Genomic DNA, 26,215 nt, shown 5'->3' on the forward strand with positions numbered 1-26,215 from the left:
GATAATACAGATACATGCAAGAGATTACAACCAAAGTCTCATTATCCCTTGTAATTATATCTCCCTCATGTTTGTTTTCACTTGCATGCTTTGGTATCTTTTCTAGATACTTCTATTTAAGATTTAGATTTAGACTTAGCAGAGTTTTACAACTGTGTAGTTTTTCAATGATTCTGAATTTCTACAAATCTAAAGTAATATTGTTCAAGTGTCAAGTTTACTGTGATTTTGTGTAAAATGGATGACACCACAAAGTTATTGTTCAGTTTGTCAATAAAACCATTAATATAGCATGGATTTTAAGAAAAGAGTGTAGAAGATCTATACTTGCAGGGTTTGTTAAATGTTCTTTTAAACCACTTTATGGAATTCAGCGTATATAATTCAGTGTGTGTATATATTTATATATAAGCACACACATGCTTCTCTGTGTCAAGAGTATACACTTCATCCTGAAAGAGGTAAATTGATTTAAATTTTTTCCATAAGACCTCTATGTCAAATTTCATTAGAACCTCTATGTAAAAGCCTGGAAGTCTCATACACAGTTGTACTGAATCTCTCTATTACAAGTGCTTTTTGCCAGTTTTCACTGCAAATGTTTGCTACCACAGCTGTTTCTCATCTCTTAATTTTTGTCATATTAATCCTTGCTCCTACTGGCTTTTTGTAGGCTGGGATCTAGCTTATCTTCCACTGCTAGGATTAATGTAAAGTCAATGGATAATATGCAAGTGTAGGATACCTTCTGATGATGGGAAAGCATCTCTTGAATATGTAAAAGCACATGAGCAAACATAGTGCCAAGGTATACCAAGACATTTGAAGAAGAATGCATGAGTATCCAGTCTCCAACAGTGACTGAAGTTGTTATTAGTCATATTCAGAAAAATAATTCCAGCCCTCATATTGTGCTTTTTCTTTTGGACTATCTAATCCCTTAATAGCATATTATGCCTCAGTTGCTGTTTGTGGGATAAATAATATGCCTTCTTTAAGTAAGTGTAAACTGACACCCAGCAGAGCTGTGGCTGTGAATAACACCGCTTTTAGTAGCAGTAGCAGTTTACAGCTCTGGGCTGGGACATATGCGTGCACATTTATCCTCTCCTACTCAATTTTCACATAGTATCATTTGCTCTTTAATAAGATTTCCTATATCCACTCAATCTGACTGTTGATTTTTTTACAGCAAGGTGCTGTTGACAAAATGATCTGGCTTGCCTGTGGATAATGCTGCACACAGCTATGCACAGCAGCAAGTTACTAGTAATCAGCTTATTGCATTTGTCTTTATAAAATGTCTCCTTCCTCATCCTGACAGTTTATCTCCTGCAAGTTCCCAGAGATTGGAGTAAGAAGGTAGGTGCTGAGCAGGGGGAGCTGAGAGAGGAAGATGCATGCCCTCCTTTCTCCCTCCAGGGGTTATACATTAGAGATAATCAAGAAAATTAGAGAATGGCAATTGTACTACATATCCTGCACAGTTTTCAAACTAGCTAGAGAAATAATCTGTTTCCAGTTTTATTCTGAAGAAAAAAAAATGTCTTGGTGGAGTGTTTAGGAGAGTTGGTTCTTCTTCTGCAAACTTCTTGCCTGAGCACCTACAACCACTCCTCCAAAGCATTTTATTTTAATACTTGCTGCAGCGATTTTCATTTCTGCTCCAGTGAACTAGATTAATATTCAATGCTTATTGGAGCTGGACCTGGAGAATTCAATTGTATCCCTTGTCAAGTGACTACTCTAACAACCAGGCCAGAGACCTACACAAACGTATGCACACGTATGTACTCATACACACACCCGTTAGCTTAACAGATCTAATTAGTATGTATAAAGTAGAACAGATAATTTAGGAGTCTGAAGTAGGAGAAACACAGTTCAGATAAGTCTCTCACCTGGTGGCTGGAGAAATCACACAGAAGAGGAGAACAGAATCCATGAAGAAAATTTGAACCCTAATCACCCCAGTGAGAAGGGATGCTGCCATGGCTGGGCTGCAGCAAGTGGGCTGACAGGTAAGAGGCAGCAGGAGGGGGAAATCCTGTCCAGTCCATTTGCCTTGTTCTTTTCAAAGCTTGTTTGGTTTATTTGCTCTGAGGACAACAATCAGATTAATCACTGAGTTAACATACGAACAAGATGCAATTTACAGATCCTGATTTAACCGAAATGTAGAATAGCTGTCTAGCTGCTCAATAATGCCAAGATTTATATAGTGTCTGGACTTATTCATAGAGAAAATTTACATTTCTAAGTATCTTTAAGCACCTGAAGAATGAGGAAGCATTTTAAACTGCAGATTTAAAAATCAGTATTTTGGATTCAGGCATCCCACCATCAGTGAGCAATAGATTACATATATCTGATTATGTCTTTTAGTGATACAGACAATATGCCCAACTGTGTGATAACATGGGAATAACATCACTTTTCTTGTCATAGGGATGTTCAAAGGATAACTATGCTAAATGTTGTTATGTTTTGAATGTGGGAATAATGGTACCATGCAAGTGCCTACGATGAAGGTAGGAATGTACATCTAGCAGAGCCAGCTTTGAAGTTCTAACTATATACTGGGTATATTGGGTAAAAATGCTTCTGTAGCACTAAACAATGTGTGTGATTCACTAATCTGTTCCTGGTGGACATTTATAGCTTATTTGTGAACATTATTTCTGCATATAGCAGTGGTTTTCTTTTTTTGTGCATTGTTAGAGTAACAGGTTGTTGAACCACATCTGGATTGAATAGAGTTAGGGGAAAATTTTGGCTGTTCCATGGTTATCCAGGATAAAAATGTAATCTATTCCATTGACTCCTACTTTGAAGAATTTGAATGATAAAAGAGCAGGGGGAGTCACAGGGGGCTGGGTCACTCTTTGATGTACAAGTCTTTGATCTGTAACTGTATCTGTTGCATGTACCCTTTTTTGCAGATCTCTAGATGCCAGTATTATTCAAGAAATGTCTTGATTGTTCTTTTCTGTCATCAGTTAAAAAAGTTAGTATAGCGAGGTAGAAGTTCCTATGCAAATACAGAAACACTGCTGTGCACTGCTCTCTCCCCTCTCAATCCACCTGTAATTCGTTAAGATGATAACTCATTCTCCTGTTGGAAGACCATGTTCTTCCTAAAGCAGAACAACAGTGAAATTACCTAAACAAGTCTTTCTAGACTGTTTTTTTCATGTATGTTCCATTTTTCATGTTATCCATCTTAGGTTCTTGGTGGGTTGCCTGAGGTAATCATTTTCTACTAAACTGGCATGGGGGGATGGGGGGGGAAGGTTACCTACTCAACCTTTAATAAAGTTTCAGGAACTGCCAACTCCAAGCATGTTGTTTAACTAGGATGGATTTAAGTGAGTAATAATATCCAGTTACTAGCTCTGAGACAATTTGGCAGTCTGAAGTACCATGAGGGCTCAGCTACAGCAGGGAAGGCTGTTCCCCACAGAAATGAATATATGCTGATATGCTGCCAAAGTTATTCTAGGGATGCAGATGGCATCTACAGTTCCCACTGGATAAGTCTGGTTTTAATGTGACTGGTGAGGACAGTGTGTAGTGGATACAAATTTTTACTGGCATGTGATAATCAAATTTAAATTTTGTTTTCCCCAAATATTTTAGAACACACTGATATCCTATGTGTCGTTCCTGCAACATATCCTGATGGCAGTGTACAGACTTCTCCCCCTTAATTTCAGCCTCTTCTGCATATTCAATTACCTTAATAAATGCTGGTAATTTATCCAACAGTGGGTACAGACAGGGCATATTTTGCAGGAACACGAAGGTGTGAATTGCCACAAGGCATAAAGGCTGCCACTTGTTTTTTAAAGAGGTCCTAAGTGGCAAATAGAGTTCGTCTCTCACATGGCACAATATGTTTGTAGAAATGAAAGAAAGTGCTATAACACATGGAGAGGAAGTAAGACAGTATAACAGGGTCATGGATAGTCAAAACCGAGGACGCTCCAAGCTGGAGGCTCTGCAAATCACATGCACAGGGATGTAAACAGCTCGAATTGCCACTGCATCAGTTGATGTATCCTCGCCTCTAAAAAACAGCACTGTAGTAAAAATTAGCTGCACAGTTGTAACTGTGGTGACATTGGACGAGTTGACATAACTCTGTTGAAGAATATGAAGTTCTACTAATGTCTACCAACTAAGGATCTATTCAGATTAACTTCCAAAGAATACAAATGGTCTGTCCAAACAGTGGGTAGCTGTTAATGCAATACAAAAGGATAAAGTGGGGAGAAATGCTCTGTGTAGCAGCACGTATTCCTTGCTGCAACATGAGCAATTTCATGTGGTTGATTCCAGCTCATGGCTGTATTTACAGTCCTGAAGTGTTTAGACCATTTTGATTTAAGCAAATTTTGTACTTCCTGGATGCATTTGTACTCACACTTCATAACTGGTTTAGAGTGGTTTTATCACTATATTTTACTAAGTACAGATTGAAACCTAAGTTGCAGAGTGTAAGAGAAAAGCTTTGCTTGACACTAACTGCATAGCCTTTAATGTATAACTTGTGTGGATTGCTGGTCATCTCTGTATAAAAGAAGAAATGCTTTTTATTAGGAGATTTTTTTAAAAAAACTATTGAGCCAAACTTAGAGCCAGTGTGATCAAACTGTGATGGTTGTACAGCAGATTTATTTATTTATTTGGAATGATGCCCAAGAGAATGGGCTACTGGCAGCAGATATGTATCTCAATCAGCTAAGGAACCACGAGGTATCTGGAAACTGAATGGGAAATTTCTGAGTCTCTAATTATGATTTTCAACAAGGTTAGACTAACACAAACCTGAAAATTAAAACATATGGTAGAAGCTCATCAATAAAATTAGTCTTCAGTTTTTCTCTTGTCGATGCTACAGTGGTTTCATTAGCTTCCAGTGAATTCCTGCTGATTTGTCTCAATGTGAGTAGAGAGACAGGACCAAAGAGTCTCAGTGTAGACTCCTGAAGGACAGAAGAAGATTTTGCATCTGGTGTTGTGTCTACAGATATAGGCAGATGCAAGTCTGAATTGGCTAGCTATGAAACAGCTCCAGGCCTGAAAACTGCAGATGAAATGGTGGTACAGACAAAATATTATGTTCTGTTCAGAGGCTACTTATCTAGGTGCAGTTGGCTGTGTGAGTCAGCTGGCTCTTTTCTATTTCACTTGGAGCTTGGGGCTGTCAACAGCTACCTGCGGGTGTCACCTGGATTTAAGGAGGTGCATGGGAGCAGAAGTGTGTGGCTATGGCTGCAGGGAGTGGGTGCAAGTTAGGTTAGAACGACTGTCCTCAGGCTGTACCCACCTTAGCATGTACCTCATAATTAGTAGAGGAGCTCTGAGTAAAGTTACCAGGAGTGCTTAGATCAATAGATGCATTCCTTTTGGCTTCATTAAGCTTTGGATCAGTCCCTCAAGGAATGACTAAAGTTCTTAACCTAAATTCTCATAGGCAAAAGTGGCAAGGCAATCTCTCTTGCAGAGTGGATTGGAAAAACCTCTGCTGGCCTTTCAAAGTTCTGTTCTTAAATGCTAACACAGGGCCTGGGTGGCTACAGACTCAGAAGGCAATGTTAATTTTTTGGAGCCATTGCAGGCAGGGTGTGCTTAATAAGACTGTCATCTTGGTATTAAACAAAAAATAAAACAGCACCACCACCAACAAAAACATCAAAAATAAATGGAATACAGGGTGATGGGAAGACAAATGTTTAGAGAACAGTCTGGTTCTTTGAGTTTACTAGCCCATTACATAAAAAAAATGCATGAACTGTGTGATTAAAAATACTAAGTAGTAAGTATAGAAATCAATTCTGTTTAGTGAGGATTCAAATCCCCTTGAGGCTTTAAAATGTTTTTTAAGGTCTAAGGAGGTAGAGGGTTGACATCTCTTCTATAAATGCATAGAATTACTAAGCACAGGGGATTTATTTAACCAGGAAACTTACATTATTGAGATTAGACATCTCGTTTTCAAGGTGCTTCTGAAAGATAATGACTCCTATACCCATAATTCACTGTAGACATCAGTTTTGTCTGGCAGTATATAAATTGGCCTGATGAGAGAAGTTAGCAGTTTTCCCTCTAAATTGCAATATATTGCTAGATAGCAATATAGAATATGTGGGCCTGATTCATGGAGTTTCAGTAAAATTATGGAGCATAGAATTTGGCCCTCCCATTTAGGAAATAGATGTTTCCTTTCTAGAACAGTGATATGTTTTTTCCTTTGATTAAAATATATCTGCTCTGAAGAAAAATGTAAGTCTTCTGGGACAAGGGAAAGAACAATCTGATTGTTTATCCAGAAAGCAATGTTGGCTTCAAAACATGACCGAACATTATGAATTGCATGGGAAATACCATGTGCTTTTATGATGTGACTAAATGCGATCTGTTAGCAGGAGAAGGTGCATGAAATTCTGATTTAACTGAATTCAATGGGAATTTTGCCAGTGACTTTAACAGACATAGACCTGTAGAGGGATTCTGGAAATTGTGAGTGTTTTACTTGCCTTTTTGATTGTGAGTTATAGAATATTGGCTATTTGTGTCTTTATTTGCTTGATTTTCTGAGCTGAAGTAAATGTTATGGCTATTTGTGCTGAGTGAGTTTAAAATAGTCTTTAACTGAGCTAAACAGTGTTGCCAATCTTCATTGCAAATGTGTAAAAGCTGCTGTATTGAATCAATCATTGCATCTGTAAAATTGTCTCTTCAAAGGAGAAGGGGAGTACTGCAGTTTGGCAGAGGTAGGGATAGTTGTGAAGCTTTTTCCTTACCAAATTTAATTACTTGCTGAATGTAAAAGGTGGAAATGAAGAAGCTGTCTCTAAATTGAAGGAGATTCTAAAAGAAAAAAAAATCAATAATGTTTAAAGAATCAGATTTTTAGTTAGTACTTCATGGTTCCTTTCCCAACTATTAAGTAGTTGTAATTTAGAACCAATGATTGGAACATTTGATTCTGGAACATCAAATGTTAGTAGCTCTTACAGCTTCTGATATGTTTGTGGTCTGAAATGGAGCTTTCTACCATTTGGGGTATCTTCAGGGGATGTTCATGATAGAAAGTGTTAAACTTTTTTTATCATAGCATTTTCCTAAGATCAAATAGTGGCCTGTCAAAGAGCACTCGTCATGGGTAGTGGGTCAACAAGAAAAGCATTCTGCACACAACAGCTTTGTCATCTGCTTATTGAAAGTGAACAGAAGGAGGTGAAATAAGGCAGGTTTTTTATCCATTGTGCCAACACAAGGTTGCCCTCATATGTTAGAGAATATGGAACATATTGAATAGGCACTTCCTGAAAGTAGACACACAATCCCTTTCCAAAGAAATGGGAGACCAAGAGAAAGCCTATAACTGAGTTGTAATTTCTGAATCTCCCAGTTTCTACCAGCAGAGCCTCTGTAGCACTGTAGTAATGCACTACATTTACTTTGAGCTAATGATGAAGTAATAATTCAGCTTCTTATGTGCAGATAATAGAGAAACGTGACTGCTCACCATATGATTATTTGAATATTTAACATTCATAGCTTATCAGACAATAGCATTGCTGCTGTTGGTTTTAAATCTGTGGGGAGATGCTCATATGACAGATAGATGATGATCAGAAAAGTAGACACATTTTCATTAAGGATAGTTGTGCTATAGGAGGAAAAAAAGAAGGGGGAAGAAAAGAGGGTAAGTATTTGTTCCAGCTTTACTCAAATGTAAGTAGTAATTAACTACTGTGTTTAAAACTACTGAGTATATATTTGTTTGTCCAGTTAGCCAAAGAACTCAGACTCACTCATCTGTGAGTCACACAGTTCTGCTGGTGAGTTTTCACAGTGACAGATGAAGCTGCACCAGTAGAAAGGCTAGCATAGGTCTGTGAGCCTGCAGCCAAGACTGAATTACAAGCACCTGAATCGTGGTTTGACCTCGACTGCTGTAAACCAGGCTAGATTTTATGTTGCCACTTACTGTGAATAGCCTGAAATCAAGCCTTCTGAAGAGGCCAAGAATGCCTGAGATCTCAGCTATGCAGTCTTTTCACTGTTTAGGAACAGAAACCTCAATATAGGAAAGCCTCAATTTGTGGGCATTTTTTTCTTTTTAATGGTGTCTGAACAATTTGCACAGATATAGAACCCAGATATGTAGAAACCATGTAGCAGTGAACACAGAGATTAAATGCTAACAGTAGCGCAAGATTAGAGTTAGCAAGTGAAGGTTTCAACTGCTTCCTGTTTGGTAAAACTTATTTGTCTACCCTTCTCACAACATGCTTTTGCTGCTCTGCTGTGTTGCTGTTGCAGCAAATTGCTCTTTTTATGTCAGATAAAATGTACATAGATGTCACAACACTGACTTTACCTTCAAATTTGTTCTTTTTATTTACTAGATTTTTTTTCTTTTTATAGCTCAAATTCTTTACACAAAGAGCTGTGATATCAAGTGTCATTAAGAACTCTTGCTGAGCTTTTATTTATATGATTCATCCTGACCAACCAATTATAAACTATTGCATCTTATATTAATTATTATATTAGGTGCTTCCTCACAGTTGGTAATTTATCCATTAGTCTAGGGCTGGAACATGATGGGTAATGTCATCTCTGGTTTACAAGTATCAATTTGACCTGTACAGATGGCTATAACAGTGAATTAGTAGAGGTCCACAATGCTAACTTTTCGTAAGAGGAGTCTTAGTATTCTAAGTATTTAAAAATGTGTAATAGCAAGTCTGCAGTCTTTAGAGTCTTAGTGGCTCATATCTAGACTATCTGTAGCTGTCCTTTGGGATCCTCCTTGAAGTCCTTACTGAAGACTACTATGTGTAAAGCAGAATGGAAATGAGAGTGGGTTAACTATTCACAGATTCACAGATTTCTCTAGGTTGGAAGAGACCTCAAGATCATCGAGTCCAACCTCCGACCTAACACTAAGTACTCCACTAAACCATATCCCTAAGCTCTACATCTAAACGTCTTTTAAAGACCTCCAGGGATGGTGACTCCACCACCTCCCTGGGCAGCCCGTTCCAATGCTTAATAACCCTTTCGGTAAAGAAGTACTTCCTAACATCCAACCTAAAACTCCCCTGTCGCAACTTTAGCCCATTCCCCCTCGTCCTGTCACTAGGCACGTGGGAGAATAGACCAACCCCCACCTCTCTACAGCCTCCTTTCAGGTAACTGTAGAGAGCGATGAGGTCGCCCCTGAGCCTCCTCTTCTCCAGGCTGAACAAGCCCAGCTCCCTCAGCCGCTCCTCGTAAGACTTGTTCTCCAGACCCCTCACAAGCTTGGTCGCCCTTCTCTGGACTCGCTCGAGCACGTCCATGTCCTTCCTGTAGCGAGGGGCCCAAAACTGAACACAGTACTCGAGGTGCGGCCTCACCAGAGCCGAGTACAGAGGCACAATCACTTCCCTCGACCTGCTGGCCACACTGCTTCTTATACAGGCCAGGATGCCGTTGGCCTTCTTGGCCACCTGAGCACACTGCTGGCTCATATTCAGCCGACTATCCACCAATACTCCCAGGTCCTTCTCGGCCAGGCAGCTTTCCAGCCACTCATCTCCCAGCCTGTAGCTCTGCTTGGGGTTGTTGCAGCCCAGGTGCAGGACCCGGCACTTGGCCTTGTTGAACTTCATACAGTTGACCTCAGCCCATCGCTCCAGCCTATCCAGATCCTCCTGCAGAGCCTTCCTGCCCTCGAGCAGATCGACACACGCACTTAGCTTGGTGTCGTCTGCAAACTTACTGAGGGTGCACTGGATGCCCTCATCCAGATCATCAATAAAGATATTAAAGAGGACCGGCCCCAGTACCGAGCCCTGGGGGACTCCACTAGTGACCGGCCTCCAACCAGATTTGACTCCATTCACCACAACTCTCTGGGCCCGGCCATCCAGCCAGTTTCTAACCCAGCGAAGCGTACGCCAGTCCAAGCCCCGAGCAGCCAGTTTCTTGAGGAGAATGTTGTGGGGAACGGTGTCAAAAGCCTTACTGAGGTCAAGGTAGACCACGTCCACAGCCTTTATCTCTGCCTATCTCTGCCACAGCCTATCTCTGCTTCTCAAGCAGGATATCTGAACTGGATGTGTAAAGCTTTTACCCTAGCAGAATGGAAATCAGAGTGGGTTAACTTTCTCTGTTTCTTAAGCAGGATATCTGAACTGAATATTTTATACCTTACTGGAAGAACTTTCACAAACGCTGCAGTGTCTTCAGTACAGATATACAAAGATAGCTGATACAGCTGGAAACTGAAGGACTAATACACCAGGATATGAAATGAGAGCAATTGAATGCTGGAGGTCTGCCTTTTGGAGAATGAAGGAAGACAAGCCATCTGGGACATCCATTCAGGAGGCATGTTCACAAAGTTTAAACCTGTGTCACTCCCAGTTGCAATCTTCAGCTCTGTATTTGAGGAAAGCATGCCTCTGTTTTTCACATTTTGCTTCAGTGGACTAGTGCTTAGCTCACGAGATTTCAGGCTTGATGTGATGAATTGCACCTGTCCAAATGGTGAAGCAAGAACAACTAAAACAAGAGTTGGCCCAATGCCTTAGAAAGTCAGCAGATGAGCATTTCTCTCTCTTCATAAAAGGTTACCTTGTACAGCTCTGCATTTTTGCTTTGCTATATAGTCACTTTCCACATATGTGTATGTCTGTAAGCAGAGATACAGGCTGGTTTTTATGTTTTAAATTGTTTTTTTGGTCTTCAACTATCCTCTTTTCTGTGTGTCTGCACATATAAGCAAAATGTAAACTGAATAGCTCAGTATAAGATCCATGCTTCCTTAGCCACACTTAACTTACAGATCTGTGGTATAAAATGAATAAACTTCCTCCCAGGGGTCTGAGAGTAAAAATGTTTAGAAAAAAAAAAATGCAGAAAATAAACCAGTCTGAATACAAAATGCATCCCCCTGAGTTACTTAGGTTTTGATTCCTTAGTCATGTTACCAGTTTTTTAGTCTTCTTAGAGTTTTATAGATAGCTATTCCTATAAATATGTGTAAAAAAAAAAAAAGTCATAGTTGGGCTAGGGTACTTTTCATCATTACTTTCATAGTACTATGCATATGAGGTTTGTGTTGTTATTTCAGTTTTTCCAGCTGAAGAACCTAAGGCACAGAAAGGATCAAAATTTGTCCCTGAAGAGAAAACTACTGAGTGAGCCAGAAACCAAATGCAAGCCCATCTGTGGTCAGTGAGGTCTCTCATATGTCTATTTGTGCATAATCATGTTAGAAAAGTGTCACTAGGTGGTAGTTGACAAAATCTGTTAGTATTCCTCAAGTTTGTAGTAAGAGTAAATGAGAAGCCTCCAGTGTAATGGGTTTATCTATAACAATTTTCATAAAGTTCTTCATAGCCAAACCATTTTTTTTTCTAATATGTGAAACCAACCTGAAATTATAACTAAAAAGGAGGCCTGGGAAAAGCCTTCAAGTCTTCTATAGACTTTAATATACATCAAAGTAAATAGGGAAAGCACAAACTGAAGTTCTTTTCTTTTTCATGTTATGTCCTATCTGTCCTCTGGAGTTTGTCTGAGTGCCTTTTTGTGAGGTTTGCTTGGGTTTTGTTCAAAGTAGAAAATAAGTTATATTAAAATGTAGTTATCCTGCCAAAATCAGAGGTTTTGAATGCACCGGGGGTGCAGAATCAGACTGCAAAATGACTTGCACAAACTGAAGTAGTCAGAAGTATGAGCAATAAAAGAGATACTTGGCATTTACTAATATAAATCCCTATAAAAGGGAAATTGAGCTCTCGGTCACAAAATGAGAGTACCTCTCCATTTTGATGGAATTTCAACTTGTGTCTCTTTGGTACCAGCAACTACGCATTCATATAACCAAATATCATAGTGTTCACATTAGAGTTGTGGGAGGTTAACTGGTGGGTTGCAAGGGAACATTATTCCAAAAACAGATTAAGTTTACATGTTCTATAATCCGAAACAACTTGAGACTCACAGTCTCTATGTCATTACTTCTTCTTCAGACTGTAGTTCTACTCCATAACAAATGAATACATGGGAATTCCTTGGGCTGATGGAATTTTGTTGATTTTTACCAGTTAGTCACATAGGCTACTGTTTTTATTTCTAATTTTCCCTCATCTGCCTGCAAGTATATACGGAAAAGTTTCATTATAACCCATGAATCAGCTTTGAATATTCACAATTTTTTAATTTCCAAATTTGCCATATTTTCGAATAGCAAACTTGGTTTAATCTTAATCTGCATCATCAAGCAGTCAACATGTCAGGCACTGGTTTGGTAATTATTCATTAGTGTACAGCCCCAAAGAGAATGTGATATATTTTTCTTTATAATTTGATTATGGCACATAGGTTTCTTTTTCAAGGTACTTAAGTAAGATGCTTCCATTCTAAATGCAGTGAATAGCTACTGTATTTTGTAAACTAATTAATCTGTATAGAAATGAAGTATTTTCCAAGAATATCTGCTTCTTTGGAAAATACAAGCAAGATGTGAAGAGTTGCTTTGGGGTTAGCTTTATGTTCTGGTGGCCTTCGGCATAAATAATTTTATTTATATTAGATGATAAACAAAATGGAAACAACAAGAGAGCATATCCTGAACCCATCATAATCATTCAGACCATGCTTTTGTTTTGTTTGTAAACATTGTTCATTAATTCAGAAAACAGTTTGTACTGTCCTGAGAAAGCCTGTCTCATTTGATAATGGGCTTTGAATCCAGTGGATTATTGCAGGGATTTTATCTTGCAGTAATCTGCAGGGAGAAATGTACAAACAGCTGGGAGAGCAAGGAGGAGCTGCATTGTGCAGTGGGAGTTCTTTGGAGCAGAATTTTGGGGTGCTGGAGTGGATCTCAATAGCAACATGAATCTTTTCTGTTTTTCTCTGGTAAGTGTACACACACATTTTTCTTTACAGGGTTGCTGAGCTGATAAACTGAACCAGTGGGTGTGTTTGGAAGGAAAAAAATTCAAGGTGTTGTATCATCAAGTGTACAAAGATTGTGTAATGACAATGATTCTCTCTAACATAGAGGAAAGAATTTATGTATGAGAAATTATACATAACAAAACATGATTCAGTAAAAATAAGATAAAGTAAAAAGCATATTACAAATGTGCTATGTGACTTCTGTGATTATTCCAAAAATCTGCATATTTAAACATTACACATTTGACGCCAGCACAGTAAAACATATGTGTCTTAAAATTACAAAATATATGTATGCTATAATTTGCTTTAAGTTATTTTGTTTGAGATAGTAGTGTCTGATTTCCTTTTATAGTAGTCTGGGAAATCTGCTAGAACTTTTACAGCATTAGTTTTCTATTAGCCAAGCATGAATACATAGTCTTCTGGGTTAATCCAATCATATGGCGATATTTACTGAGGGACGGAGGAGTTGATCTAAGACCCTCTCCAGGTTTTCTTTGTTTTGTTGTTTGATTTGTTTGTTTGTTTGTTTGTTTTTCTCTCTCTTTTTTTTTTTTTTTTTTTCCTTTTCTCTTGCCCTAAGACTACTGGTCAGAATGAACAGGTAAATCAGGGTAGGAAATCCATAGAAACCGTTTCTGTTTTAAAAGCTTAACCATCTGCCAATACCAATGATCAGTATTAGCAGTAGTAATTAGATGAGTATATTTGCAGTATTTACACAGAAAAGGAGATCTGTTTGCCCATTTTTTCATCTTTTGTCCAGATGTTTTGTATCTTTTCCCCATATGTTTAGAAAGAAAATAAAAATCAATATTCAAGCCGCACTTATACAAATTCAAATAGGGAAGCTGCTTTGTGTAAACCATTGTTGCTAGTTGCTAATGCTAATCTCAGCACAGAGTATTGGTGCTTTCCAGACCATGAGGATTAAAAGCTGTTTTGGAGTACTTAAAGTAAAATACAATGATATATCAGGATTTTGTGACAAGAGTCCCCTCATAAAAATAATATCATGGGAATTCAGTGACACTTTTGATCACAGTTTATTGTGAATACCTGTGAATTTGTTCAAAGTTACCAATGGCTTTGTGGTACAATCTGTAACATCTTGAAAATACTTGTTTCTGCAGGTTTTTGGGACAGAACTGTTCTATCAATTTTTTATTGTTTCATTGGGGCAGCTTCTTGTTTTCTATGTAGTTCACTTTTTAAGGTGTTGAGCATTGTAACAGTTGAGAAATCAGCTTTTAAACAGAATGGGGGATAGATCATGTGGGCAAGTGCAGGTCAAGTTGCAGTTTTATGTTATGCGGGCTGTGCATCAACTAGAGTTTCTGTGACAAACATAATGACTACAGTAATTATAGATGGCTCAGGCAAGTGAAAGCTAGTGCCATGATAGCTTCTGTAATGAAATTAGTTCTGTTTAAAGATTGCTGCTAAGAAGATAACCTCCATTCATTACAAGCTTTCCATAGGAGCCATTCTGTCTACTGTGGTAATCTTTTGAGCAGCTGGCAAAACTTCTCACAAGTTATTGAGATCTAAAGATAATTCATAAGTCACTAGCATGGGTCTGTATTTCATAAAACTCAGAGCCATGTGTACTCCTCCCTGTGCATGCAACAGAGTGCAATTTCTTTCTGTAATCAGATTGTCTAGCTTGGAAATGAGCTAGTGATCCAAATATGTACACTAGCTACTTTTCAGTCTGTGGCTGTGAAAAGGCCGGCAACGCAGTGGCTGAACTAGCAAAAAAGATATGAGGGTGTTTTTCTCTTCAAGAAAGGCAAGTCAAAAATAATGTGCAGTAACAAAATAATTAGACTTTAAAAACATCTTTAAAAAGCACCAGAGGAGACAGTTCCTTTGCAGATGTAAAATGACCAATGATGAATTGAAATATTTTATACCACGTGAACATCTGGTGTAAATATTGAACCTGCAGCCATAGAAGAATCTTAGACTACTGGCAGACATAACTAAAAGAGCTTTCCAAAAATAGTATTTTCATGGAAGTATTTTCCTCACATAGACCAAGAAGACTCACTGCAATGAGCGTGTGTGTGTGCACATATGCATGAATATATATTTTAAAATACAATGTTGTATAGGTCAAAAAATACTTTTCTACCTTACTGAACATACTGGACAAAGTAAGATATAATCTTAGGGAATGCCAAGAATATTGTGTTTGAAAACAGGGTGGAACCAGACTTCTGGCAGATTTAAAGCAGTGGAACAACTGGTAGTTAAAGGAACATCAGTTTCTGTTGTCAGATTTGAGTTTCTGTGGGTTTGCTTTTGGAACTGTCCTTATCACTAAGACGAATTTTTAGCATGAGGAACCACCAAGTGTTACAGACAGTCCAGCAACTGGTGACAAGGAGGCTGAAGACACTCAAGTTACAAGAGGGTTGTAAGGTCTCTGGAAGCCTGGACAGGACTCTGCCCTTTCCTGGGAAGCAGATAGTTGAGACTGGAATAATTCCTGTTGCTGCTTGGTAGGCCTGTTGTCTCCTGCTATGAGTGCTCCGGCATGGGGTGTTTCCCCAGCAGTGTTTTGTGTTCTCAGTTAACTTCATAATGATTTGTTTTCTCAAATGAGATTAATTTTGCCTTGGTCTCAAGAAATGTGCAGACTTTCCTTCATAACCTTGTGCCATTTTTTCCATTTACAAAATGGTCTAAAGCATAAATGTCTCTGCTTTTGTAAACATATCATGTTAAAATGTCAGCCTTACACTCAAAATTTGCAGTGTCTTTTCCATCTTACAGTGCTTAACATTCAGGTGCTTAAATCAGAACAATACTGTTTGGTTTTAGAGCAATAGGGAGAGGTACCCAAATCAAGCACTGCTACTGTGTCAATTGCAGGGTTATGTCTTCAAATCATCTATTTTAATAGCCTGCCTACTAAATGGAAGCATCCTACAAATCTAAGGAATAGAAAATATTGTTAAAACATCTAGTCTTTTAATTGAGGTAGATTTTTTTCCTATATTATTTTCCTGAATCAAGTCTCAAATCTGCAGACTATATACTCTGTGGTTAACATCAGTTCACCTGGAACACCTCCAATTAATCCTGTTCTGGGTGGTTTGTTTTTTTTTTTTCATTTCTTTTTTTTTTTTTTTTTTCTGAGACTGTGTGCTTATATTACTGATTTGGTAGCATTCTTCCTGGAAGCAGCGTAATGCTCACCTTTGATGGGGACATCTTTGAACATGGGTGTGCAGTTAACCAAAATTACAAGCTTTTAGTTATTTCTGTACTCTTGGACCCACAAGAAAGACACAGTCTGCAACTCTACTAATAAAACACACACGCCCAGGAACATGTCGAGACATTGAGGCTCCTAAGGTTGCAATAACTTAGGCCTTTTCTAGCAAACCCTCCAAAACAAGGTGGCTGCATGCAACCTGCCTGTTGAGTATCATCTTGATGGGGTTTTAAGAACTGTGCTGAGAAGTCATTTGGATGCCTTTTAGTTACTGTAAGACAAGTGTGAGTCAGGGACTGCAGATGATCATGTTACAGTGTCATGGACTGTTCTTGTCCATAATTTCATTTACTAAGAGAGATGTACAACCAGATGTATTTCTGGTTCAAAGAAAAATTGAATTTCAGTAAAGTATCCATAACAAAGTGGATATGAGGGGCATGAAAAAGCTCCTTACAAAGGCAGTATTTAAACGCTATTTCCAACCCTTTAGCAGTGAACAGTAGCATTAACAATGGAACCGATGAAGACGGGAGAATTTCAGATGCTTCAGGGGTGACAACACATATATATCAGAAACCCGTGAAAGAAGGGAGCTAGGGAAAGGACACAACACTCATAATCACATGGATGCTCAAATCAGTTATTCGAGTTAAGCACTAATCTTTGGGTTTAAGCCAAATAAGATCCCTTGCATTTGTCTATTTCTCTTCCATATGGTAGCTTTCTTACTATCAGTTTTGGTAGTAAAACGTAAAGTACTGAGTGAAAGTCTCACCAGCTCAGTGATTTTAAGTAGCATAGAACTAGTTATGGTTTTTTTTGATAGTTGGTTTAAAGATGTGCTGACTGCAACGTAAAATGCATTACATCTAATGTTATTAACTAAAACAGCCATTGGCACTAAACTAATGTTTCTACTGTGAAGAATACAGAGAAAATTCATATTAAAAAATGGTGTGATAGATATATTAATAACTACATGGAACCCCCTTACATTAAAGAAACCATAGAATAAATAGAAAGATTCTAATGCTGCAATGGGCATTGGGACATGATGCTACTCAGAAATAGATTTTATTTTAAAATGTGTTTTAACAAAAAAAAAATTAACTGAATGTGGAAGGAACGTTCTCTGAAGTATAGTGCGAGTAGAAGACATCTGAGCATTCGAGCTCCCATGCTTCCCATGTAGTCATCTTCTTGTTCTTTTTAGCTAGCTAGTTGTCACCCCGTGATACACAGGAGTTCACAATTAAACACTGAGTTAGAGAATGATCTGACTGCATTGCAAAATGCGCTTCTCTCTGCCTTATGATTCGTGTAGTCACTGCACACCATGATAATAATAACATGAAAAGTAAAGAACTGCAGACAACTATTTTCTTCTAGCTCTGAATTAGAATCTTTTCTCCCATAAAATTCCTGAGGCAAAGGGCTTTAAAATGCTTTCTTATACAGTGTAGGAGAAAGAAGTACTAGGTACTACAGAATTAAGTTATTGTTTTTTTCTGCTCTCTCTTGTATTGTCCTGTGCCATTTAATGTGCTCAGAAGTACTAAAGGAGTTGAGTAAATGCAAAGTCTACACCAGCTCATATCTGCAAAGAATTTTCTCTCATTGACTGATGTTGGTTGCAAGGGGCAGACCTAGACACTACTTTGTGAATGATCTTTGTGTCCTAGCAAACCCCAACAACAGCAAAATAGCAATATCTTTTGTGCACCAATATTACATTTCCCCTTTTCAGAATAAGTAAATATTGACCTTATTTTGCCAGATAAAGAAATTTGTGTCTCCGTATACCCATGTATCCAAAGAATTCCTGGTATGGCCTAACAACTTCTGTTTTGTATGTGTCTTACGGGTGAAACAGTAGTAAAAATAGCAGGTTTTAGGAAGTGAATATGGAAGTGCTGTATGAATTAGAGGTTAAAAGGGGTGGATTTTCTGGAGATTTTTCATATTTATAGCTTTTAAACGAGACTTAGTGTTTGTGTAACAGAAAAGTTTATTGGCATAGCATTGTCTTTCTCATACACTTTTTTGGTACACGCTTGCTCTCTTGCATGTGCTCATGTCTTCTTATGCCCACACCTTTTCCACACCCAGTATTTCTCATTTCTCATGCCCTCACACAGGCTTTCCCCACATGCTCAGTCTCTTCCTTGCATGTCCCCGTGTTCTCTCTCTCTCACCGGCTCCCTCTGCCTCATTCTCTCTTCCATGAACTTGTTCATTCTCCCGTGCTGGCTCTTTCTCACGCACAGTCATAACACTTCTCAAGCCGGCTCCATTCCTCACACCATTGCTCTCTGTCTCATGTCCCTCCTTGAACCTCTTTCATGCCCTTACCCTTTTGCACAACCATGCACCCTTTCTTGCCACCTTATTCTCACTGTCACACCCTCACTTTACTGCGTGTGCTTTCTCTTTCTCCCACCACATCTCTTTGCCTCACACTCTTCTCATGTTCTCTCTCCCTCTGCCAATCTCTTTCTTTGTCCCACCTTCCCCTTCCCTTCCCTCCTCTTTCTCTCATGCAGTCTAGCACATCCTTTTTCACAGCCTTTTCTCCTGACCTTACACCCTTTCTTGCAACCTTATGCTCTTTCTTACAACCTCATGCCCTTTTCTTGCAACCTCATGTTCAGTTTGTCTCACAACCATATGCTTGCTTTTCCACGCACACTTTTTCTCTCACCATCTTTCTCTCAACACCTTATTTCTTGTGCATTCATGCTCTGTTCCTTGTTCACTACTTTCCCTTTCTTGCATGCTCGTGCTCCCTCATGCTCTTGTGCTTCCTTTCTTGCACATGCTCACACATTCTTGTGTTCCCTTTCTTAAGCATTCTCTTTCTCTCATGCTCTCAATTTCTCACATGCTAGTTCTTTTCACTGCTTTCTCACCATCTCTCCTCACTGTTTCTCTTCCCTCTAGCTGTCCTCTTACTACCTCTTCTCTCCCCTCTTTCCCTTAATCACGTGCACTTTATTGAGTGTGCTTGCTTTTCCTCATGCATGCTCATTTTCTTATGCCCTAATGCCCTTTCTCTTAATTCCACTATTTCTTGCAACATCACACACTTTCTTGCAACCTCACACCAGCTTTTCCACATGCTTTCACTCTCCTTTGCATGCATTCGCTTTTTCTTGCATTTGATACTCCCCTGTCTTACACCTCCTCCCCTTCTCACACCCTTCCTTTCTTTCTTGCACTCTTGCACCCTATCTTGCACTGCCATGCCCTTCCTCACAACCACAGTCTCACCCTCTCATGTCCTTGCACCCGCTTCCTCACGTGCACATCCTCTTTCCCTCCCTGCTCATTTCTGCACATATCCCGCTTCCCTCCCTCTTCCTCTCCTCCCTCTTACTCTCTCCTCTCTTCCTTTCTTTCTCTCCCCTCACACTTTTACTTTATTTCCCCCTTGTTTCCCATCCCCTTGTCTTTCTCCCTCTGTCTCAACAATTCTCTCATTCATTCTCTTTGCTCTGTCCCTTTCATTGTTTCTCCACCCTCATCTCTCTCACCCTCTCTTTCTTTCTCTCATGTGTGCACTCACTCCTCATCACACACGATCATGCCCTTCGCACGCTTGCACTCTGTATTGTGCCCTCGTGCCCATCCTTTCTTGTGCCTGCTTTTTCTTGGGGGAGTTTTCTCTTATTCTTTCTTGAGAGCTCTCTTGGAGGCCCTTTCTCTCTCTGCCTGTCCCTAACCCCCAGCTCTTGCTCACTCACTTTTTCTCCCATGTGCATCTGTGCTCTCCCACACACAACAATGCACTTTGTGTGCTCATTCCCTTTCTCACAACCTCACTCCCTTTCTTGTGCTCTTAAACCTCTCCTCACACCCTTTCTGGCAATCCCAGTTCTTGAGACCTCACCCCCTTTCTTGGCAGCTTGCACCCTTTCATCCTTTCTATCTCTTACGTCCCTACATGCCGTTTTTCCCATGCTGCTCTCTCACACTCTCTCTCACACTTTCTCCCTTGTTCTTTCTCCCTCATTCTCTTCTTTTCTTCCCCACTCACTTTTTCTGGATGATGGCATGCTCTTTGCAAAGCCCACTCCTTTTCTCACGCCCTTGCTCTCTTTCTTATGCCCAGTCTCTGTCACACTCACACTTTCTTTCCTGCAACCTTGTGCTTGTTCTCTCTCATCCCCTTGTACTTGCTTTCTTTCTCATGCCATCTCTCTTCTCATCATTCTCTTTCCTGTGCCATCTCGCTCTTCCACAAACACTTTCTGGTGTGCTCTTTCCCACATGCTTTCACTTGCATGCACATGCTCCTTTTCTCACATGCTCAAGCACTAGCTTTCCCTTGCATCATTCCCTATGTACACATACTTTGTCATGTGCTCCACTCCTCACACGCTTTTTTTCATGCCCTCTTTGTTATGACCTTCACATTTCTCAAGCCCTCATTTTCTCACATGCACTTGCTCTTTTCTGCACTCTACTTTTCCATGTGCACCTGCCCTTTCTGATGCCCCCACACTCCATCTTTATTTCACAACCTTTCTTTCCTGTTTGGGCTTCCTTGCACGTTCTCCCCCCTCCTTAAGCACTTTCTCACAGCCCCTCTGTATGTCCCCTCTTCTCCTACCCCTTTCACACTCACACCACCTTCCTTTCCTCTTCCTCTTTCATGGCCCCCCATTTGCCTCGCCCCCACTTCTTCCCACCCCCTACCTTTCACACAGGCACTCTTTTATGCTTTTTTTATGCTTTCAACTTTTAATCCAATACTCTTTTCAGCAAGATCCAGCATTACGACCCATTGAGGGAGAAGTATATGATTACATTTTTACACCGTGAATCCTGGAAGTGTGTAACAAGGTTTTAAACTCATCATTTTTGTCCAGAAATTTTCACTCCAGAACTTCAGACCTGGAGCCTGAACCATCATTGCTACATGGCAACACAGTTAAAGTAAAAAATATCACTCTTTTGAAGGTGTCTTTGCATAGTTTCTCCTGCCTGTCCTCTTCCTGAAGATTATTAAAAAATATACACGCCTTTTTGGAAGGTACTGTATGAATGCTTATTAGAAGAAATGAGATAAGAAAGGTCATTGCATATGGAGACACACAGACTTTTCTTCATCATAGTCTTGGAAAGTCTGTAGATCTGGTGGCATACCAGACACTTTAATCTGTTCAGACTCTACTGAATTACCTTTGGTTTACAAAGGAAAAATGTCTCTTCTCAATATGAGAAGGTCTTAAAGGTATTTGATCTGAGCATCGCTGATTGCTGTCTGTGCTAGTATCCCATTTTCTTAACCCAAATGTTCATCTTTCCTTCTAATGGGGGTTTTTAAAACCTTGCTAACCAGTGGTCAAACAATTGTTTTTAGTGGGCATTCTTATTTAGAAAATGCAAGTGTGGGACAAACAAAACTCTTGTAATACTGAGCCAGGTCCAAGCAGAAATAAATGTATTTGCTTTCAAGCCCCAGGCTCAGCTGGCTGTAAGGTGCACCAGCCATGAGTAGTCTGCTTCATAACCCGTCTGCCACATTGCCAGGAAGCTTTAACTCATTAACAACTAGAATGAATCCTGGAATATAATAAGTATTTTCAAGAGGTACAACCTGTAATATTTCTCCCACAGCATTTATATTAGCTTATCAAGACTCTAGTAGACTGAAGCAAATGAAGTTCCATAGATGAACATTGTGGTTGCAAAAATAAATCGTGTTTGAACTGCTGTTCACCAGTCAGTCATATTGACTGTAAAACATTACATATTAGCAATATAGCTTCAAATATGCATCTGTGTTTATCTTCTGTACTAGAGGAATAAATATTTTTATAAAATGACACATTGATTTCAATACTGGTGTTCTGCTACAAGTCATGCGGCTAAAAATTTTATTTATTCCTTAATTAATGCAGTTAAAATCAGAGATCAAAATTCATTGGGAAAATATTCAATGCAGATCAAATAGCAACATCTAAAATCTAGGATTATTAGTTAGTGTTTTCAGTCTTGCCATCTGCTTTCAGTTAGTTCTTGTATGGTGGAATGGTGGTGTGTATATGAAGTATTTGATCCTGGAGTTGTGGGTTAAATGTGAAAATCTTGTTTTCTGTTAAAATGTGTCTATTCTTTTTGGCTGGAGAAAAAGCCAACATGTATATTATAACATAAAGTTCAAACATTTGAATGCAAATGGAATCCATTTTAATTCATTTCTAGCCATTGACATGACTTTGGGGGCTGAAGTCATGGCTCAAAATTCTGGGAGTTGGCAGCATTGTTTTTGTTAACTGCTATAGAATAGGGTTAGCTTTTTACATCAAATTAACATTTCCCATAAATAACAAGTATTAACATTTTAATATTTTTGTAGACATTTTCATAATGTATTGTTTTCATAGAAATTTCTTGTAGTATTCAGGAGGAGATATACACCTGATTTAACTCCTCCTGAACAGATAATGCTCATTTTTATTGTACCCTCAGCTTTACTCCTGCCAATCTGTGGAATCTATGTTGTGATACCATGAACTCCAGCATTCTGGTGCTTACTATAATCAATTGCCATATCCTTTTTAAAGAAAGAAGAAATGAAGGATTTCAAAAGATAATGGATGAAAATCAGTCTTTTATTTTGTAAATCATACAAAATTGAAGCTTTTTTCTTTTTCTTTTTTTTTTTCTTAAAATGGGTTTACAAGTGTTCAACTTTGAAAATCTGTTTCAATTTGTTTTAGGAGGGTTCAATGGACAGCTTGTATGAGCCTGTCCCAGAACATCAAGAACCCAAGGATACAACTAGTATTGGCAGCTGGGCAAGCACTCCTGTGAGCATGCATGTAAACTGTGGACTTCCTGATAGGTCTACGTCTTTGGTAAGTTAATTGCAAAGTATGCAATGTGTCTTGGAATAAAAAATATTAGAGTGTATGCAGACTCATGTGTGTTCAGCTGGCTCAGCTGCCAGTTTGAAGTATTTAGGCTCTTTAGAGCCATTGTTCATATCTCATCCCTGTACCCAATGACCTGATTTCTGTCCAGTCTTAATAAGCACACTTTAAAAAGAGGTCATGAGTTTCTATACAGCTAGCAAGAAACTGAGATTAGTACTGCTTCACAATACAAGGAAATTTCTCTTTGCAAGTAATAATGTATGGAAATAGTGGGTATATATATTAGTAGAGTATGTCTCTACAGGATCTACTATCAATGTATTTAATTGTCTTTTTGAAGGTGTGAGTTGTATGAATTTTGTAAGTGATGGCCTCAGTGGAATAGCCTTTACACTTTATAAGACATTGTTAGGTGAACAAGTGAAGGAAGTTGTTTTCTGTTTTTTCTTCTTCATAAATATTACCCTACTTAATTCTTTATTATTGGTATGTTATTGGTATAATATGTCATTGAGGCTTTGAAAAATAATTTAACATATTATATTAAATGTTATAGTCTCTTTCATTTTATAATCTCTTTCCTCTGCTTAACAATGCCTCACTTATAATTACTGTATCTTTGCCAAATAGTGATATATGATGCAGTCTGATGAAGGAATAAAAAGAAACCATGCTGTTCATTATCAGGGAAGAAAGACTGCCTTGCCTTCACAAATTATACCAGGTTTTACCCATATGTCCTATGGCTTAGGTGCTATATGTCCTATAGGTAGGTCCTATGTTGGGGCTATGGTATTGCAGTGTCACAAGGCAGGTTTGCATGCAGTACTTGTGTGGAGAGAGCATTTGAGCTGGTGGGATAGGAGAATGGCCAGGGAATTATTGCATGCACTTGTTGAATCTTGAAGGAAGGGAAATAAATAACTTGTTCTTCTCAGACCCTTCTGCTGCAACCATCTTGCTCTGGGCATGCTCTCTGCCAGATAATCACCTTAATGCTCTGTGTAATGGTTCTGGTCTTGAGAGCATGGCAGTGCAGAGATCTCCAGAGGCCTCATCACATCACCACAGATGTATGAGCCTGGGCTCTGAGATGTGCCTGCATTATAGTTTTACTGCAGCAAGTGGGAGATGCTTTCCTGTGTGACAGATTCTACCCATTATCTGGTTGTGACATCGTTACTATAAAAATAAGCCCCCTCTACACTGTTCCAGCTAAGTGTCTTTAATCATGGTTGTGAAATATGCCTGTAACCTGATCTTAACATGCTTGCAGTACCTCAGATATGCGGAGCTCTAGCTATTCGGCTAGGGCTGTGGTACACAACCATACTGAAACATGCTATTCTTTGAATGAAGGTGAGACATTATGGATGAGCTTCTACATGCATTCAGACTTTCCCTTTTTGTATGACTGCAAGTCAGCTTACCAGTTAAAGACAACTACACTAATATTTCTTTGTACAATGCCTATCTGCTAGGAACTGGATTTAGCCAAAGTGAGTCAAAAATTAAGAGCAGGTTGTTTTTTTTGTTTTTTTTTTTTGTGTCCAACATGTGACAAATGACCTCCTCATATACTTTATATACTTTGCTATAGATAACTATTAGAAACTGCTCTTTGTCTTGTCAGCGTATGATAGAGACAGGTCCATAAAACTGTGCTCAGCACCAGCTTGTTACAATGTGGAATGGTAAGAATTAAGGATGCAGTGACCTCAGACTTTTTATTTTTTGCTTTTTCTTGTTTTGTTCTGTTTTCTGATACAGCGGCATTTCTTCAGACTCCTCATTATTTTGAGTTAGGCTTGATACATTTTTCAGCTAAATAAACGTAATCAACCTGCCCAATGCAGAATTTTATTTTTGTTAAGCCAGCCTAGAAAAGCAGATAAAATGCTAGTGTAGGATTATAAAATCATATATATTAATCTGAACAATTTGTAGCAAATTATTCTCATAGTGCTCAGTGCTTTTTTTTTTTTTTTTCTTGTGGGATGACACTGCCTAGTCCATGAAGATGCATGTATAACACTGAATATAAGAAACCATTTTTTGGGGGTTTCTTCTAACTCTTATAATACATTTCTGTTTCCTAAAGGGGGTATTTTACTGATGGCACATTTATTCATCATAAATTTAAATTTCATCATCAATAAAAGCTAGGGTAAATGGGAAAGCAATCTGTTGACTCACTAGATATTAACAAGAAGCCTCATAAGACTGGCTGTGGGTTTTATTGTGTTCTGTTTTTAGAGAATATTCAGCTCAGCACTTAACTAAAAGTAACGGCTTGATGCTGTGTCACTGTGCTGGCTGTAGAATCAAAATGGTTATTTATAAAATACTCACTAGAAATGGAAAACAAGATTAGCGATGACGTGTCGACAGTAAGACCTATGGAAAAATGCTGCTAAGGCCAAAGGACTGTGTAATCTTATCTACTATTTCTAGCATGTGAGTTATTAGACCTACACCTTGGATGAAGCCGTTAAGCTTATTAACTGAGCCCATTTGTACTTCTCTCCCATTTTTAATTCCATCACTTGGTTTCATGCTGCAGGAAGGCCCCCATAGCATGATAAATTCAGAACATTATTGGCTCCCTCAGGCCCTGATTCAGCCATCTATCATTATTCAGTAATGCACATACTTAAGTGCATTGCTAAGTAGGTATGGGCTTGAGTGTATGTTTAAATGGTTGGCTGAGCCATGGCCATGCAGATTCCACAGTGCTGTTAAATCTCAGGATGGAGCAGCCTGGCACTGCACATCTCCTTCCTCAGAGACTTTGCACCCTTCTTTTTTTCTATGAATCAATAGGGCAGGCATTTCAGGTCTGCTCCTCTCAACACAGAAGAGCGAGGCTAGTACTAGAGGAAATTTTTCCTCCTACTGCAGCAAAGTAATTATCGTCTTGCATTTATCTTGTCTGTTGTGATTTGTCCTAATCATAGTTGGGCAGTGATGTTTCACCAGAGACATGGAAAATACAGGGTCCTGAGGTGTCTGAAGCCATGCATGACAAGTCAGAGAACACACTCTTTGGACGCCTTTTTGAACTGCAATTATTTTTGCTCCTGGCAAAATATGTGCCCAAACAACACATTCTGGATGAAGA

General features: G+C 38.9%; 2 protein-coding genes across 3 annotated transcripts in view; both read left to right on the forward strand.

The window, feature by feature from the left end:
- The window catches only part of LOC310899744 (uncharacterized protein), a 71,159-nt gene extending 57,913 nt beyond the window's left edge, over positions 1-13,246 (forward strand). The window contains exons 8-9 of the mRNA XM_083836591.1: positions 10,190-10,395; positions 11,141-13,246. The gene's annotated coding sequence lies outside the window, so the exon portion shown is untranslated. The remainder of the gene's footprint in view (positions 1-10,189; positions 10,396-11,140) is intronic.
- Positions 1-26,215, forward strand: part of LOC310899721 (uncharacterized protein) — a 46,245-nt gene that overhangs the window by 1,925 nt on the left and 18,105 nt on the right. For both annotated transcript variants that reach the window (XM_083836524.1, XM_083836525.1), the window contains exon 2: positions 22,939-23,076. In XM_083836524.1, coding sequence (XP_083692650.1) covers positions 22,939-23,076 — 138 coding nt within the window. The remainder of the gene's footprint in view (positions 1-22,938; positions 23,077-26,215) is intronic.

Source organism: Anser anser (assembly GCF_964211835.1).
Source record: "Anser anser genome assembly, chromosome: 1".
Lineage (NCBI taxonomy): Eukaryota > Metazoa > Chordata > Aves > Anseriformes > Anatidae > Anser > Anser anser.